At 44.4% G+C, this 15,948-nt stretch overlaps 1 protein-coding gene across 3 annotated transcripts in view; it reads right to left on the bottom strand.

The window, feature by feature from the left end:
* Positions 1 to 4,381: 4,381 nt before the first annotated feature.
* Positions 4,382 to 15,948, bottom strand: part of SOX2 (SRY-box transcription factor 2) — a 627,102-nt gene continuing 615,535 nt past the window's right edge. For all 3 annotated transcript variants that reach the window (XM_064493127.1, XM_064493132.1, XM_064493136.1), the window contains one exon: positions 4,382 to 9,150. In XM_064493127.1, the coding sequence (XP_064349197.1) occupies positions 6,209 to 7,174 (966 nt within the window). In that variant the 5' untranslated portion in view covers positions 7,175 to 9,150 and the 3' untranslated portion in view covers positions 4,382 to 6,208. The remainder of the gene's footprint in view (positions 9,151 to 15,948) is intronic.

Here is a 15,948-nt window from a genome sequence, read left to right as displayed (position 1 = left end):
GTCCGGGCAGAGAGAACTCGCGCCCCGCGCAGCACCTTCCCAGGGAGGCCCTTGGGGGCCGTGGCCAGGGCCGCGGTGACGTCAGGTCCCGGGCCCCGCGCTCGCCCGCCCGCCCGCCTCAGCTTCCATCTGCCCGCGCATCCGCTCCGGGCGCTGGGCGCGGCGCGCTCCCTGGGGCAGGCGGGTGGGAGGCCGGCGCGCTCAAAGCGCTGCGCCGCGCCCCGCACCAAAGCCCAGGGAAGGAGGCAAAAGATGTTTCGAAGCGCCGAAATCTTTTACTAACAGTGCACACTTCAATCTGTACATGCAGGCTGCGGAGGGTAATGAAACGAGTGACTTCTTGGAGCTCTTAAATCACCTGACACTTCTTTGCAAAGTAGAGCAAGCATCTCATGCCCCAAATCCCAGAAGTAACAAATATCTTTGCGTCTGAAATGAGAAGACGGTCTATCTGCTTTTGAAGAGAAACTGAGTGCACCGCTCAAAGAAGCAGAAATGTCACAGTTACACCAAAACATAAAATGAAATCCACCTAGACTCGCATACAGAAAGAGAGCTCTCTGCCATGGGAAATCGTGGCCTTGTCTTAGTAGCCTACCGTCCCAAAGAGAAGTCTTCTAGTCAGAATAAGAAAGTCAAATCCAGTATTTCCTAAAGGCCCCATAAACAAAACATAAGAAATTGAAAACAAAAATTGTAAAACTGAACAGCATCATCTGAAGAGAGAGAGGTTACGAAATCTCCCCGGGTGGCATCAGAGGTCATATTTCCAGGAAAGTTTTTAATAGAAAATAACTATGAAAGACACTAAACCAGTTCTCCAGTTAGGGCAATTTCCCTGTCTTTGGAAAACTCCTCCACAGCTGCTTACTCTAGAACTCCGGAAGCTGTGTCCCTTTGGCCTGTATCCACATTTTCACAGTAAAGGTCAAGACTTTCTTCCCCTTCTGCTGTCTTAAGGGATCCATTTCATAGATAAGATCCTTAAGGAAATCCATCCAGCCATCTTCCAACTTCGGTCAAAAAAAGAAAGCAAAGCAAAGCAAAGCAAAAAAAAAAAAAAAAATCAGCCCTCATCCCCAACCTTACTAATGGCTGTCCTGAAAAGCAACCTTTTCTCTGAAAGTGAGGAAAGGCAGTATAAAAAAGTGAGATGCAAATTATTTTAAGGCAATAAGGGGCAGGGGGCGCGGGGGGGGGGGGAGGAAGTGCTGGAGAATGTTAACTCAAGCCTCTGCTAAAGCTCATTGCAAAGGAGATTCTTTCCACAAAGCAAAATATAAGCACCTGTTTTGCAAAATCCTCCAAAAGCAAGAAGGGGGGGTATAAAAAGCTCTTTTAATTACAATAAACAAATAAATAAATAAGCAGTGCCAACTAGCAGGCGATCAAACCACAGTCAAACTTCAATCTCAGAGCAGTTAGCTATAAACTGTTAGCAGTTGAAAAGTAAACCTTGTGCACACAAAGGCACTGTTTAATTTTCTTCGTGTAAGGGTTCTAAATGAAGACCCCATCACTATGCAGTTAAGCGGTATTTCTTGTCCCCCTGAGGCGCTGATCAGTTCTTTATAATGTGAGAAAAGTGGCAGCTCAAAACCCGTCAATGGAGCTCCCACAACAAAAGTTCTGAAAAGCTGAATGAATTGGGTTTGTAATTACTGCATCCCATTCCCCCCACCCCTTGCAGCTTATCTCTTATTCATTCACCTTATATTATCGTCAAAGAATCTTACTCTCAAAATCATTCCCTTCCCATTCTACCTGGGGCCACGGGAGGAACCTATGACACGGCAGAAATGGAACACTCGCCACCCCCCCGCACACACACCTGAAAGTGTTCAGACCAATAAGTAGGGAGGAGAGGAGGGATTATCTTGTACCCCAGTTTACTAAGACTACTAGAACGCAGAGTAGTCAGCCTACAGAGTCTTCCATTTTAAAACCAGAATTTTATTGGCAAACGGGAATGTGTACCCTTTCTAAATTCAGAGCCTTCTTGAGTTTCTGAAATCCTGTGACATCTCCACTTAGAAAAGGCAAAGGTTAGAAATAAATCCCTCCCCTGTCTCTTCAAATTGCTAGGTCCTAAAAGACCATGCCAGACATGATGTAAAATTAAGATAACTTATTATATCCTTTTCTTTTAAACCAAAAATGGTAAATAAAATAGAAAAAGAGACTTATATCCACCTCCCACCCCCACCCCCACCCCCCAGTAGTCAAGGAAAAGGTTTTATGAAAAAGTCAGCTTTAGAATGCCAAGGCTGTGTGTATTTCAATCCGAGGCATTGCTGATGGAGAAGATTCTCCTGAGATTTCCTACTGTAAGAATGTGTCGGTTCTAGAAATAAGTACAGCTATTACAACCAAATCTACTAGCAGACTAAATAATTAATTGAAGCGTTGCTCTTTGACCCTTGAAAAGTCCAGTAGGGACACGTTTATAGTAATAATACCTCCGAATGAGCCCTTGTCAAATATTCATTTAGTGGTTAATGTGAGCCATTTTCCCCTGGGACTGTCTGTAATACCAGCTTCCCAGCATTGGCAAGAAACCTTGCTAATCTACTACAGCTCAGCAAAATATTTTAACGCTCTTTATTTAAAGTATGGGGGGGTGCAGGGAGAGAAGAAATTGCAGAGGGAACAAACTATAATCTCATCCTTCTGCACATTTCTATTCATCGTAAAAGGTTAACAAAACATTAAATTCATCCTTTTGACTGTGAACGGAATGGTTTTAGTGAGCAGAATAATAACCTGAGGAAAGAACTGAACACTCAACAACCAACTTTAGCATTGGGAGATAATCATCTCTGGGCAACCTTATGGGTTTACCCCGTTTTTGGAAATCATGTTATAATTAAAATATTATATATTCAGTATTGATCTAGCCATGAAACTACACATCTGGGGGAACCATTTCACCCAATCAAATGAGTAATGAAATATGTATCATTTTCCTCAAATGCAGTTTATCAAAAGGATTTATATTTGCAAACAAAATATTTTGGCTTTCATTTGGTTAGGAGATATAGAGGGATAGGAGGGGAAATGGGAGTTCTCTTGTTCTATGCAGGCGGTAACAATCATTCAAAACTAGTGCAACTTCCTACAATATTGCTTTCTTCCCTCTTGCAAAATATTTGAACTTGAGCATTTTGCCAAAAAGTTGTTGCTTTAGTCTGATTTTGTGGGCTTTTTTTTTTTTCTTAAGGAAGTTTAGGCGCAGTACAATTACTCTAAACCCTAATACATATTTCTAATAATCTCTATTTTTCAAATATATACACTCCATATAGTTGATTGGCTCAAATTCCGGGAATATTCTCCCCACCCCCTGCAAGATCATTTGGATCTTTATTCAAAGTTTCTTTTATTCGTATGTGTGAGCAAGAACTGGCGAATGTGCTCATTACCACGTGAATAATCCGTATATGCATTACAATGGCTGGCCAGGCCGGGGGAAATTCTTTTAGAGTCTCTGCATTAATTAGGGGGGGAAATGCCTCACTTAGAATTGGGAACTGGCATAATAATTGTCCTTTCCCAGTACAATATTACTCTAAAAGTGAGGATTTAAAAAAAAAAAAGAAGAAGAAGAAATAAAAACCAACAAACACTTAAAGCAAACCACATGAAATAAAAATACAGAAAATATGAGGCTATCCCCAGCTGAGCCCAGAATTAACATTAGCAACAACACGAGAAAGAAATACTTTCTCGGAAAAAGAGAAGATGCAAACCAACGGGATGAGCTAACATAGTGGCTGCAGCCAGTACTTCACTCAAGCAAGGGTGGAAGGCGCAGCCGGATTCCAACTTCTCCAAAGTTGTAGCAAGTTGACACAACAAGCCCTTGAAATTGTGGGAGGGAAACCCCCGCTCTTAAGAATGAGGGACCTAGGTTCCTGGTCCCCTTCGGTGGGGGAAGAAGAGCGAGGTAAGTAGTGAATAAAAGAAAAGTCCCGGAGTGGGTCTTACAGATTCTGTGGCTGCGCCAAGCGCGCAGGTCGGTTGTGATTCAGAAACATCACTAATTCAAAGATTACGGCGATTCCCCAACTTTTCCGCTCCCAGTGAGGACAACTACAGTCTTTCTTTACCTTTCCTAGGGCAAAAAAAACCAACAAATCCAATCTTGTTTTCCCACCCCTTTACCCCTCCCCCTACTTCTCTACTACTGTAGTAAAACATGGTTAACAGATCAAAAGCACAATCATCTCCAAATGTGATTAGACCGGACAAAGTAAAATATCTACCTCAGAGTTGATTGTTTTCTTCTTTAATATGGCTGTTGCCTGGCTTCTCTTTTGCTTGTTATCAGCTGCACAGATTATCCGATTTGGGGCTACAGGCTTGGACCCGCGCTGCCAATTTAAGAAATGGAATTCGTGGAGGGAGAGAGAGGAAAAAAGAAAATAAATAATAATAATAAATAGCCATAAGTCAGGGAGTTTTGCAAGACGCTCTTTGGTTTCCCTCACCCCTAAACTGGAAAAATGTGGAGGAGAAAGTTTATGAAGTCAAGGAACAAAGAAAGCAAACCACTTGTTTCTTCTCAGACAATAGCAGGGCCAGAGTAATCCAAACACCCACCCAGCAGATGAGCACTTTGCTTGTCTAGTTTGCAATTATTCCGATACAAGAAGCATCATTTTCCCCTATAACCACATTTCCAAAGGGCCATTGTGCTGCGAAGAAAACGAAAACAAAACCAGCCAACCTGGTTCTGACTTGGCTCAATACCCCATCTGCTAAGCTACATGAAAATTTTCAGAATTGACTCTTTTCTGGCAACAAGTGGCACAAATCAGTGTAAGTCCCCATCGTGCTTATTCATGCTGCTTAGAAAAGGAGGGGGTGGATTTACAATATATGTCCCTAGTTTCTATTTTGGAAATGACAGGAGCATTTCTATTTTTTAAGAGTACTTATTCAATTAATCATCCAGCCATTTATTTGTTGCAGTTAACATTAACACATGTTACTGGACTAGAATACCAAGGTTTTAGATACTTCGCTTTCTTGGCTGAGCACAGTATATTCCCCAAGGAGCTGGTTATAATCACAGTGTTATCCAAATAAATGAAAGACTCAAGCATAATTTCAGTGTCCATATTTCAAAAATTTATTTATCTCAAACTGTGCATAATGGAGTAAAAACTTAAGTTGAAAATGTACCTGTTATAAGGATGGTATTAGTTCAAATATATACATGGATTCTCGGCAGACTGATTGAATAATACAGAGCCGAATATTTAAAATACAACTACGGAAAATAAAAGGGGGAAAAACCTTAAAATATCACAATAAATTTACAGAAATATTACAAACCATAAGAAAATATTTCAAACACAGTAATTTCATGTTTTTATCTGAACAAAATGGAAAGTTGGAAAACAAAAGCTATTATAAATTACCAACGATGTCAACCTGCATGGCCATTTTTGTTTGTAACAGTAAGTTTAAAAAAAAAAATTTAGTACACTCTAAAACTTTTGCCCCTGTAAAGAAGACCACGGAGATGGTTTTGCCAATACTTATTCTAATTTTCCTTTTGTACAATTTTTAAACAATTAAAGTGTCCAAATCTGAATTTTCTTTTCCTTCCACGTTTGCAACTGTCCTAAATTTCAGCTGCAGAATCAAAATTCAGCAAGAAGCCTCTCCTTGAAAAATATTGGCAAATTCTCAGCTTATAAACAATGGACATTTTGATTGCCATGTTTATCTCGATAAATACTGTACAAAAGTTGCTTGCAAATATTAAAACATTTTTTCGTCGCTTGGAGACTAGCTCTAAATATTATTGGTAAAGACTTTTGCAAACTTTCTGCAAAGCTCCTACCGTATCACTAGAACTTTTAAAAAGTTTTGCGTAGTTTTCTTTCCTCCAGATCTATACAAGGTCCATTCCCTCACCCTCCCCACCCCACCCACCCCCGGTTTTCTCTGTACAAAAATAGTCCCCCAAAAAGAAGTCCAGGATCTCTCATAAAAGTTTTCTTGCCGGCATCGCGGTTTTTGCGTGAGCGCGGATGGGATTAGTGTTCTCTTTTGCAGCTGTCATTTGCTGTGGGTAATGACTTTTTGTTTTTTGAGCGTACCGGGTTTTTCTCCAGGCTGTTACTTACTTTCCTCCCATTCCCTCTTTTTCTTTGAAAATTTCTTCCCTCTCCCCCTCCAGTTCACTGTCCGGCCCTCACATGTGCGAGAGGGGTAGTGTGCCGTTAATGGCCGTGCCCGGCACCGGGCCGCTCTGGTAGTGCTGGGACATGTGAAGTCTGCTGGGGGCGGCGGGCTCCGGCACCTCGGCGCCGGGGAGGTACATGCTGATCATGTCCCGGAGGTCCCCGGCCTGGCAGGGAGCCCTGGAGTGGGAGGAAGAGGTAACCACGGGGGGGCTGGAGCTGGCCTCGGACTTGACCACCGAGCCCATGGAGCCAAGCGCCATGCCAGGGGTGCCCTGCTGCGAGTAGGACATGCTGTAGGTGGGCGAGCCGTTCATGTAGGTCTGCGAGCTGGTCATGGAGTTGTACTGCAGGGCACTCACGTCGTAGCGGTGCATGGGCTGCATCTGAGCGGCGCCGTGCGCGTTGAGGCCCGGGTGCTGTGGGTAGCCCAGCTGGTCCTGCATCATGCTGTAGCTGCCGTTGCTCCAGCCGTTCATGTGCGCGTAGCTGTCCATGCGTTGGTTCACGCCCGCGCCGAGGCCGGCGCCCACCCCGACCCCGCTCGCCATGCTGTTGCCGCCCGGGGCCAGCAGCCCTCCCGGCAGCGTGTACTTATCCTTCTTCATGAGCGTCTTGGTTTTCCGCCGGGGCCGGTATTTATAATCCGGGTGCTCCTTCATGTGCAGCGCTCGCAGCCGCTTGGCCTCGTCGATAAACGGCCGCTTTTCCGTCTCCGACAAAAGTTTCCACTCGGCGCCCAGACGCTTGCTGATCTCCGAGTTGTGCATCTTGGGGTTCTCTTGGGCCATCTTGCGCCGCTGCCCGCGGGACCACACCATGAAGGCGTTCATGGGCCGCTTGACGCGGTCCGGGCTGTTCTTCTGGTTGCCGCCCGCCGCCGCCGCGGTGGAGTTGCCGCCGCCGCCGCCGCCGCCGCCCCCCGAAGTTTGCTGCGGGCCCGGCGGCTTCAGCTCCGTCTCCATCATGTTGTACATGCGGGCGCTGTGCGCGGGCCCGGCCCGCCGGCGGCCGCCGACCCTCGGCCCGGCCGGGACTTTGGGGGGCCCGCGGGCGGGGGGAGAGGAGGAGGGGAGGCGGGCGGGGGTGTCGGGAGCGCAGGGCTCCGCGAGGAAAATCAGCCGAAGAATAATTTGGGGGAGGAAAGAGAGAGAGGCAAACTGGAATCAGGATCAAAAAAGTGCTTCCCTCCTCTTCTGGCCGATCCTGCCGCCGCCGATGATTGTTATTATTATTTTTTGGAAAGGCTTAAGCCTGGGGCTCAAACTTCTCTCTCTTTCTTTCTCTCTCCTCTTCTTTCTCTCAGTCCTAGTCTTAAAGAGGCAGCAAACTACTTTCCCCCTTTTGCAAACACTCTCTTCTCTGCCTTGACAACTCCTGATACTTTTTTGAACAAGTTAATAGACAACCATCCATGTGACGGGGGCTGTCAGGGAATAAATGGGTTTCCAGCGACCAATCAGCGCGCGGCGGCTCCTCCACTCGAGCCCAGCCTCGCCGCCCGGTTTTGCATGAAAGGGGGCGGGGCCTGCCGCGCCGCGGGCCGCGCGGGGGAGGCGGGGGGGAAGAGGGAGGGGGAGGCGGCTCCCACAGCCAGCCTGCCAGCCACTGAGAAACCTTTGTATCCCCTCTCGCAGCAACAGGTCACACCACACGCCTTTTCGAAGGAAGTGGGTAAACAGCACTAAGTCTACGACTTTTTTCTTCTTTAAACTTAATCTTGATTTACTTTTTGGTGCGCGCCGCTGAAATGAGGAAGGGGCGCGAGAAGCTGAGGTGTGGGGGTGGGGCAGGGCAGAAAGGGTGGTTCGGGGCGACTGTCCTACTGGTACTTCAGGGAACCGGCCGTGCTGGAGTTGGTGTGTCATTGTTCTCCCGCTGCCCCGCTCACTTCCCCCAGCGCCAGCCGCTCTAGGGCTTCTCCCCAACCTGGCTCTTCGCTTGCCCCTATTCCCTCCACGACTGCCGATGCTCGCTCACCCTCTTCTCACACTGTCCCGACAAGAAGTTAGGAGGCTGAAAGCTGTGTCCTCAGAACCCTCCTTGCTTCCACATAATTTGCTCTATTTAAAAAGTAAATCCTGCTCGGAAAGTGCGGCCGCCTCTAGAGCTGAGGCTAGGCCGGGCCTGGGTAAACTGCCGAGTCCACGCTCTTCCCTACCCTACTCAGCCCTCCGGGCAGGAAACCACAGCTTGGCCCTCACCCCCGCCACATCTCCCACCCGTCTTTCTCCACTCGGGCGGTGCCAAGGGGATGCGCGTCCTCTCTCCCCATTCTCCTCCTTAGCCTCCCCCACGGAGGGATCCCAGTGGTGCCGCTTTCCAGAGAGCGCAGGGGGAAGAAAGATCAACAGAAGGACGCTCAGAAGTACAGGCTATGGGGGAGGGTAATCTCAACTTCCTGGCATCCCAGGGCACGGCTTGGAGGTGGCTTTTGAGCTGCACTCACAAACTCCCTCCCACGCAGAGTTCCCAGGACTCAAGCACGACCAGCCCTGGCATTTCCCCCAGTGACTTCTACAGCGGTGGCTGCATCGCCCCGGCCGCCTAGGCCTGGGGCTGCGCTCGGAGGGGCCTCCAGGCCTGGGAGGCGGGAGTGGTGCTTGCTCTCCAGGCACAGGTGCAGGCCGCGCAGGCAGGAAGAAGGCGAGCAGGACTGGGGAAAGGGGTAGCCCAGCAAGGCTGGGGCTAGAGGAGGATGGGATGGGGGCGGGGGTAGGGGCTCAGGAATCCTGCCCTCCCAGGACCCAGGAGAGTAATTTTAGCCGCTCTCCCATTGTCCCGACGTAAAGATTTCAATAGGTAGGCGCTCAATGCGCAGAGCAATGGCAGCACGTCCGTTACAAATAGGTAGTTTTGTTTCTCTTGTTGTCGCTACACGGAGTCAAACAAAGCCCCGTCTAAGTTTCCTTCCACTCTCTTGTTGGGATCTTTGTGGCTAAAATGCACTTGACTACAAAGCGGGGGGGGGGGGGGGGGGAGAAAAAAAAAACCTGATGCCATTTCTTTTTTTTATAAAGGGCTTAAACCATCAGAGTTACTTATTTTCTTTCTTCTGTAACACTCTCTCCGCCCCCCTCCTCCCCTGATCTATCCTTACTCACCCTAAGAAAATGTACTGAATAGTATCTGTCGGCCATGTTCCATTTATTATCTTTACAAAACTGTGCATTGTTTTGTTCCTTACTAACCTTCCCATAACCGTCCCCCCCCCTTCCCCTCCAACTTCTCCAATCCCTGCATTCCCAGGCTTTTCTGTTTTTGTCAAAGTTAAGATAAGCATATCCACTGGAAACCCGGAAAAGTTGTGAAAAAGAATCTAGCAGACTTTTCTTAATAAATCATTATTTCCAGTCAACCTCTTCTACCTCCCTCCCTCCTCTAGCAGTTTCTCTCTTTTTCTCCTAAGTTATGATTCGTTTTAGTTACTGGGAACCCGGGAAGGATGAGACTAGCCTTCTGGAAACGCATAAGTATATGGCAGTCTTCAAAATAAAGTAGTGTCTTCTGTTTATTCGAGGTGTAATATTAAGCTAAACATGGACCTGAAGAGTAGGAAAGAGAAAAGGTTGAGAGGATCTGGAGAAGGGAAAGCGGCCACCGGCTTTTCAGCGCGTCTGGTTTCAGGGATGTGGCTGGTGCGCCCCCTACTGGTGAGTTCGCTTTCCCAAGACTATTGCTTTTACCTTTAAAAGAAGGTGTTTGGAAATAATTGAAGGGAAAAAAAATGAGGGGGATGGGAGGAAGATCAAACTAATTACACATAATCTAAACAAAAGAAAAGTTAACATATCATATAAGCTATGGAAGCAAATCATAAGAATCAGATTTAATTTGCTTAACTTAGAAAGGTACTTACAACCTCGAGATAAGCGGGAGGTTAAACCATGGGAAAAAATAGGTACAAATTATGAGATTCAACATATGAATGAATTATGATTGTCCAGACGCCTTGGAGGGCAGATCAAGCATTCACTTTATGATTGTGAATGCATTGGTCTGCACTTAATAGCATTATTTGGAAAACTAAATAAAAGCTTATAGATAATTAAGATGGAAGAAGAAGAAAAAAAAAAAAAACCCCAAGGGGTTGGTGTGGATAATAGTGGTGTATATGTATTAAAATAAATATTAATAACGGATAGTTATAGAAGCAAATGTTCTAGAAGCAAATCTCTCTCTCAAGGGTGGTAGTAAGAGGCACACATTTTTTCTTGGTATGATATATAAAAGCTTTTTCACATTCTCAGATGCATGTGTTTGTGCCTGAACTCTATAATAATGCATTTAAGAGGTTAAAGGGGCTGGCTAGGTCTTTTGTTAATTGCTTTTATCATATAAATAAGCTATGGAAATACATTACAATTGTGTTATCATTGGTTGCATTTATTTACAGCTTTATTTTAATTAAGCCTGCTGTACTTATCAAGGCAATAAACTAACTGTGGCTGGCATTTATGCATAATAATGTGCTATGAAAATAAGATTAAAGAAGATGGTGATAGCAGAAACAATTTTCTCATTAGATTTTTTAGAACATATGCATTAAAAAAATCAGATCACCGGCCACTCTATTTCAATCCAGCACCATCACTGGGCCCTAAATATAATAATAACTATAACAATCATAATAGATGACAGAAGCAGCACTGTTTTAGGTTTATAACAGACGGCTACAGTACTAATAACAATACACCATTGACTACTGGGGAATCAAAATAAGACTTGGAAGAGGGTGCTTCATCCTCGGAGAATTTAAAATGTTGCCATTGGCACAATTTATGAAAATTGAAAGTGCTTAATCCAAAGAGAGTTAACATTTCCCTTCATTGGGCAGAAAAAGCTGTATACTTTCAGAGTAAGATTAGAAATTAAGAACAAAAATGCTTAACTCCCAGGATATTCTGATTTGATTTTGTTTTATTATAGGTCCTAACCCCAAGTCCTTAACTGATTAAGTGTAACTAAATTTTATTAAAAAAAAATTTGGCATTGATATTTCTCTCCTAAACTCCCCTTATCCTTCCTCAAGTATTATATCTGAAGCCAACTAATAATTTTGTGGAGATAGGGGACTGTAGACTTATTTTTTCTTCTTAGTGGCAAATAGAGGTTTAACTTGCAGTAATTAGGTGAGAACTAGCCAAGCATCTTACTATTATGATGCTTGTTAAAAAACGCTTCTTTTCTGCATCTGCATTTGAGTGTGTTCCCCTCCTCTCTTAATCTTCTTATGGAAATGAAGGCAAACGGCAGGGAACCTGCAGTCTTGGAGAATGTCCTTGTTAACTGGAATTTCTCAGCATTGCTAATTAGCAGAGTTTGACGACCACCAGTATTGGGGGGAAAGCTCTGTTTAACCACTCACAAACCATTCCGAGGAAGAGCAGACTAATTTTATTTTGTAATTAAAATCTGAAAAGGGCCCTATTTGACAGTTAGGGCTATGAGAGTTTTATCTCCCCGTGAAATAATTACTGCCTTGATAACTCAATTTTCTGAAAAATGTCAACTGTGGGCTCCAAAAGTTTTAATTTCATTACATAAGGAGAAAAAGAGAGAAAAATAGAAGAAACTGTACAGAAAGGCTTTCTAATTCTGGAACTGGTTAAATATATTAGGAGCCAGATTTGACCAAATGAAGGTTTTTTTTCTTTTCTTTCTTTCTTTTTTTTTTTTTTTTTTTTTTTTTTTTTGCCATGTTTCCTTCGGATCCTAACCTTCCAGCCAGCTCCAGTGAAAGTGACAATAGCAGTGATCATGCTGCAGTGAAAGAGATCACACCAGCAGTGTGGAAAGAGGCAAATAAAACTAGAAAGAGAAGTACGACAACCCAAGAAGAATTCCAGATTTTAAAAACCAAAAGTAAAGGAAGATTTCGATGTTTAGGACAATGCTGGTGCAATCTGGTGAGATAAGATTTCATTGATGTTTATCCCCTAACACAAGAAAAAAGAAAGCTGAGAATTAGAGTAGGGAAACTGGCATAACCAATTTTTAAAATGTGTCCTTCTCCCCTCTAAATCGCAAAAAACCCTCAGTCACACCAAACTGGATCCTGCCACAAAACTTCCAGAATGATCAACACTTAATTCCCCAAGATTTATGAAACAAACACAGACAAATGGAGGTAAAGAAAGGTATTAGAGGGTTTCTTTTCCTTAGAAAAGCATCATATATTTCCCAAAAATAATCAATAAAACTTAAGCTGGAAAAAGTTAGAATATTCAACGTAAGAGCAAAATTTAGAATAGAATTGTACTGGTAGCAAACTTCATTTGCTTCAGCCTGTGAAGGATTCCGCACAGGAAATCCTAGAGGGGATACTTCAATTTTTATTAGGCAGTTTTCAAAATGGTAGATACTCTTTCATCTACATTTCCTCCATTTTCTTCATATTGCCAAACTTGTCAGATTTTGGAAGTGTGAAGGATTATTGACAGGAATAGCAATAATAAATGTTTCTAGCAGAAACTGAGAACAAGCATGTACCTTTATCCCGTTTTATTTACTAAGGCATAGATATGCATATGGATGCAAGTCAAATTAGACAGACAATTTAAAATTGCTTAATCATATTTTTTTCTTCTTGTCTGTCCTTTCAGCACCTTGCCTTTAATTTCCAGAAGTGGTATTACACATAACAAATGAACAAGGGGATAGCAAATGCTATTTCAGTCCAGACCCAATTTCACCAAATAATTTCACTCAAGAGCTGTAAGGACCCTTGAAACCTAAGGAATGCAGAGCTGCTCTGCATTCAGCTCCTTTTTTATACTCATTCTCTTTCATCTAATTTCCACTGATGAAATAAATACATTTTTAAAAGAACTCAATAGTTAGAAAACTAAATATATTTCCTCTTGCAAATTATAACAACAAAAGTAATATATAATCATTTGTGTATGTCTTCAGGGTTATATATAATAATCAACATATTGCTTATAATATTATATATGTACATCCTTCATATATTCCAGCTCAAATATTTTCTGGAAAAGGGACTTTACACTTCACAATTTCATTTCCATTTCTGAATTATCAAGCAATCTTAACACAAGATTCTGTCTCTGCACTGCAGCTGTTGTCCAGGGAAAAATTCAGTGTGCCCATTAAATAATCTAATTACTTAAATAGAAAATCCCTTTTAAAAAAGACAAACAAATTTTGAAGAGCTGCCACCAGTGGTTTTCATCTGCATTGAAAAAAAATGATTTTGATATTAAAATTTAGGAGAAGGGAATGAAAAACAAATATACAAACCCTGGCAAACAGATTACCAGGAACTGCAAGTGGCCCAAAAAACCCATATGCCTTTCCACACCTCAAAATCGTTGCTTAGGAGTCTACATACATACTTCCCTGATTGACCACACTGTCTTGTGCAATTAATCATACCAGAGGAACAAGGCTTCCGTAGGATCCTAATTTTCCAGTGATTGAGATTGTTACCCTCATTTTAGGAAAAAGGCGGTTATTTCAAATTCTCCAACCATGATTATTTCATTTAGTTGTGACCACAAATTTTGTGTGAAAAACAAACCTAAGCCTTCCTTAAGGTTTCTCTAGACCATATTAAATGACATGTAAGTGACAGCCCAGTGACTGTTGGCACCGGCAATCTACCAAGCAGAGGGATCGTCTTTCCCTTAGCCTGATCTCTTAGCAATGGGATTCTATTTTCCCTCTGGAGATCTCATGGTGCATACTGCTCCTGTGTTACCTGCAAGTCCCCTTTCTGGAAGTACAATCAGACATAATTCAAACTCACAAAAAGTGATAACTCAACTATTTCAGAAGGCAGAGGTTTCTGGCATTCCCAAAAGCAAATCAGGGAAAGAAAGATGTTCTTAACGTGTGCGTGAGGGACAGGAGTACTATCAAAGGAAAAGGGGAAAAGACTTTCACCTGTTCATAAGAAAAGAAGCTGAAAACAAACCATTAAAAAAAAAATCACCCTACAATCACCATCAGCTCTAAACAAAACTATTACCCACTTTTTCTCCAAGATTTGCAGCTTCTTCTAGCCCTGGAAAGTGCTCTGAATGAAAGTGTACACCCATCCTGGGCGGGCTGGCATCCTCAAGGCCTCCCATTGACATCTGGAGCCCTCTCCTAAAAGCTCTTCTGCTCTCAAAAGAAATGTCTGAAACGTCTGCCTTCCCAGGGGCCCACTTCTCACCCCCTTGCACCCCGCTTCCAGCCCAGGCTCAGGTGGAGTTGGGCTTCCAAACTCATCCCAATGGAATTCTCAGATCGGTAGCCTGATAATCTTTAAAGGCTCCTTCGGAGCTAGGGCTCTGACTTTTATCTCCCCTGCCACCCTTCTTCCCTTTTTCTAGGCTCTCCCCACTCCTCTTCCCTCCTTCCCCCCGCCCTTAATTTGAAGATCATTGACACGATAGACTGTAATGAGTCCTTCAGCAACTGTTATGATCTACAGTGACAATCTCTGCACCTAATTCACAGATTATTGACAAGCACTGTGGGCTCAATGGTGTCAAGTTGTACTTGTAGTTTCAACACCTTTCAGCAACCCACGTAGCAGCTGGGCCCTGGATTAGGACCAAAGTCTGGCAGCGCTGATCTGCTAGCCCGAGTGGTGGAGAGATGAGTGTCTGTCTATACTCAGTTCCTTCAAACCGGATTGGGCCTCCTCCCTGATGCCTTGTCTGTCTCAGGGTTGGATCAAGGAAACTAAAGGATCTTAAAAGTTTAAAGACAAAGTAAAAGAGCAAACTTAATAATAAATGAGGGTTCATTCTTCAATCTCGGTTTTAATAATCATTTTCTCATCCCCAAAGAGCTACCAAATTCCAAGCCCCATACACTGGCTTTCAGAGTGAGGCTTGGGTTCACCAGTAAATGTATGAGGGATGGAGGGGATAGGGGGCTGAGGACTTAGCACTCAGTGGGCCCAAAGCTAGGTTGGCCCATTCTCCTGGATCGCCCTCAGAATCAGGCAAGACTGACTACTTACAAAGCAGGGCGCTCAGCCAACAGGAGCGGGCTCAGGCCTGGACACTGGGACCAGAGACCAAAAACTCCCGCCCTGCCCCTAAAGGGTGCTTTGCTGCTGCGGAGAAAACGCGGCGGGTTGCCAGCGTTGTGGCTTTGCCTGCTACTAAGGAGTCATTCATTCACTGCCCCTCCCCAGCCCCCAAAGATGGAAGAGCTGCCTTCCTGCTGGCCGCCGTGGGGCGTGAGATTCCAGCAGGGGCTGAGGCCGCCTGAAACCACAGAAATGACACTGTGCTGGGAGAGCTGGGTGGTATTCCCGGGCCTAGGCCACCCACTTGTTTAGTTCTTTTTCCTAAACTAGGGGTTGAGCTTTCTCCCTGGGCCCTGGGAAGTTGGGGGCTCACTGCCTGCCTGCCAGCAGCCAGGTGTGGCTTCTACCCTTGCCTTCACCCTACAGGTTGTGACCCCCACCACCACTGGTGAAGAAGAGGTGGGGCAAAATCTCAGCCTCTACGTTTGCAAATTCTCCATCACTTCAGAATAGCAAGTGTATTCAGCTGGTCCCTTCCAAAAGTCTGCTGCCTTTGACCTCCCCAACGCCACAGGCAGCCTTGAACCGTGGCTGTCAGAGCACCGTTTGTCACCTTACCAGGGTTGGCACCAAAATTGGCCCAGGATTTAATATTTCTTCAGTGGGGACTAGTCTTTTGGTGAAGGAAAGGGGAGGGTCTGTCTTCAGCAGGAATCCCGCTTACCCATCATTTCGATAGGATTCCAGGTAAAAAAAAAC

This window comes from Camelus dromedarius, chromosome 2 (assembly GCF_036321535.1).
Source record: "Camelus dromedarius isolate mCamDro1 chromosome 2, mCamDro1.pat, whole genome shotgun sequence".
NCBI classification, from domain to species: domain Eukaryota; kingdom Metazoa; phylum Chordata; class Mammalia; order Artiodactyla; family Camelidae; genus Camelus; species Camelus dromedarius.
This window is presented reverse-complemented; position numbering and strand designations above follow the sequence as displayed.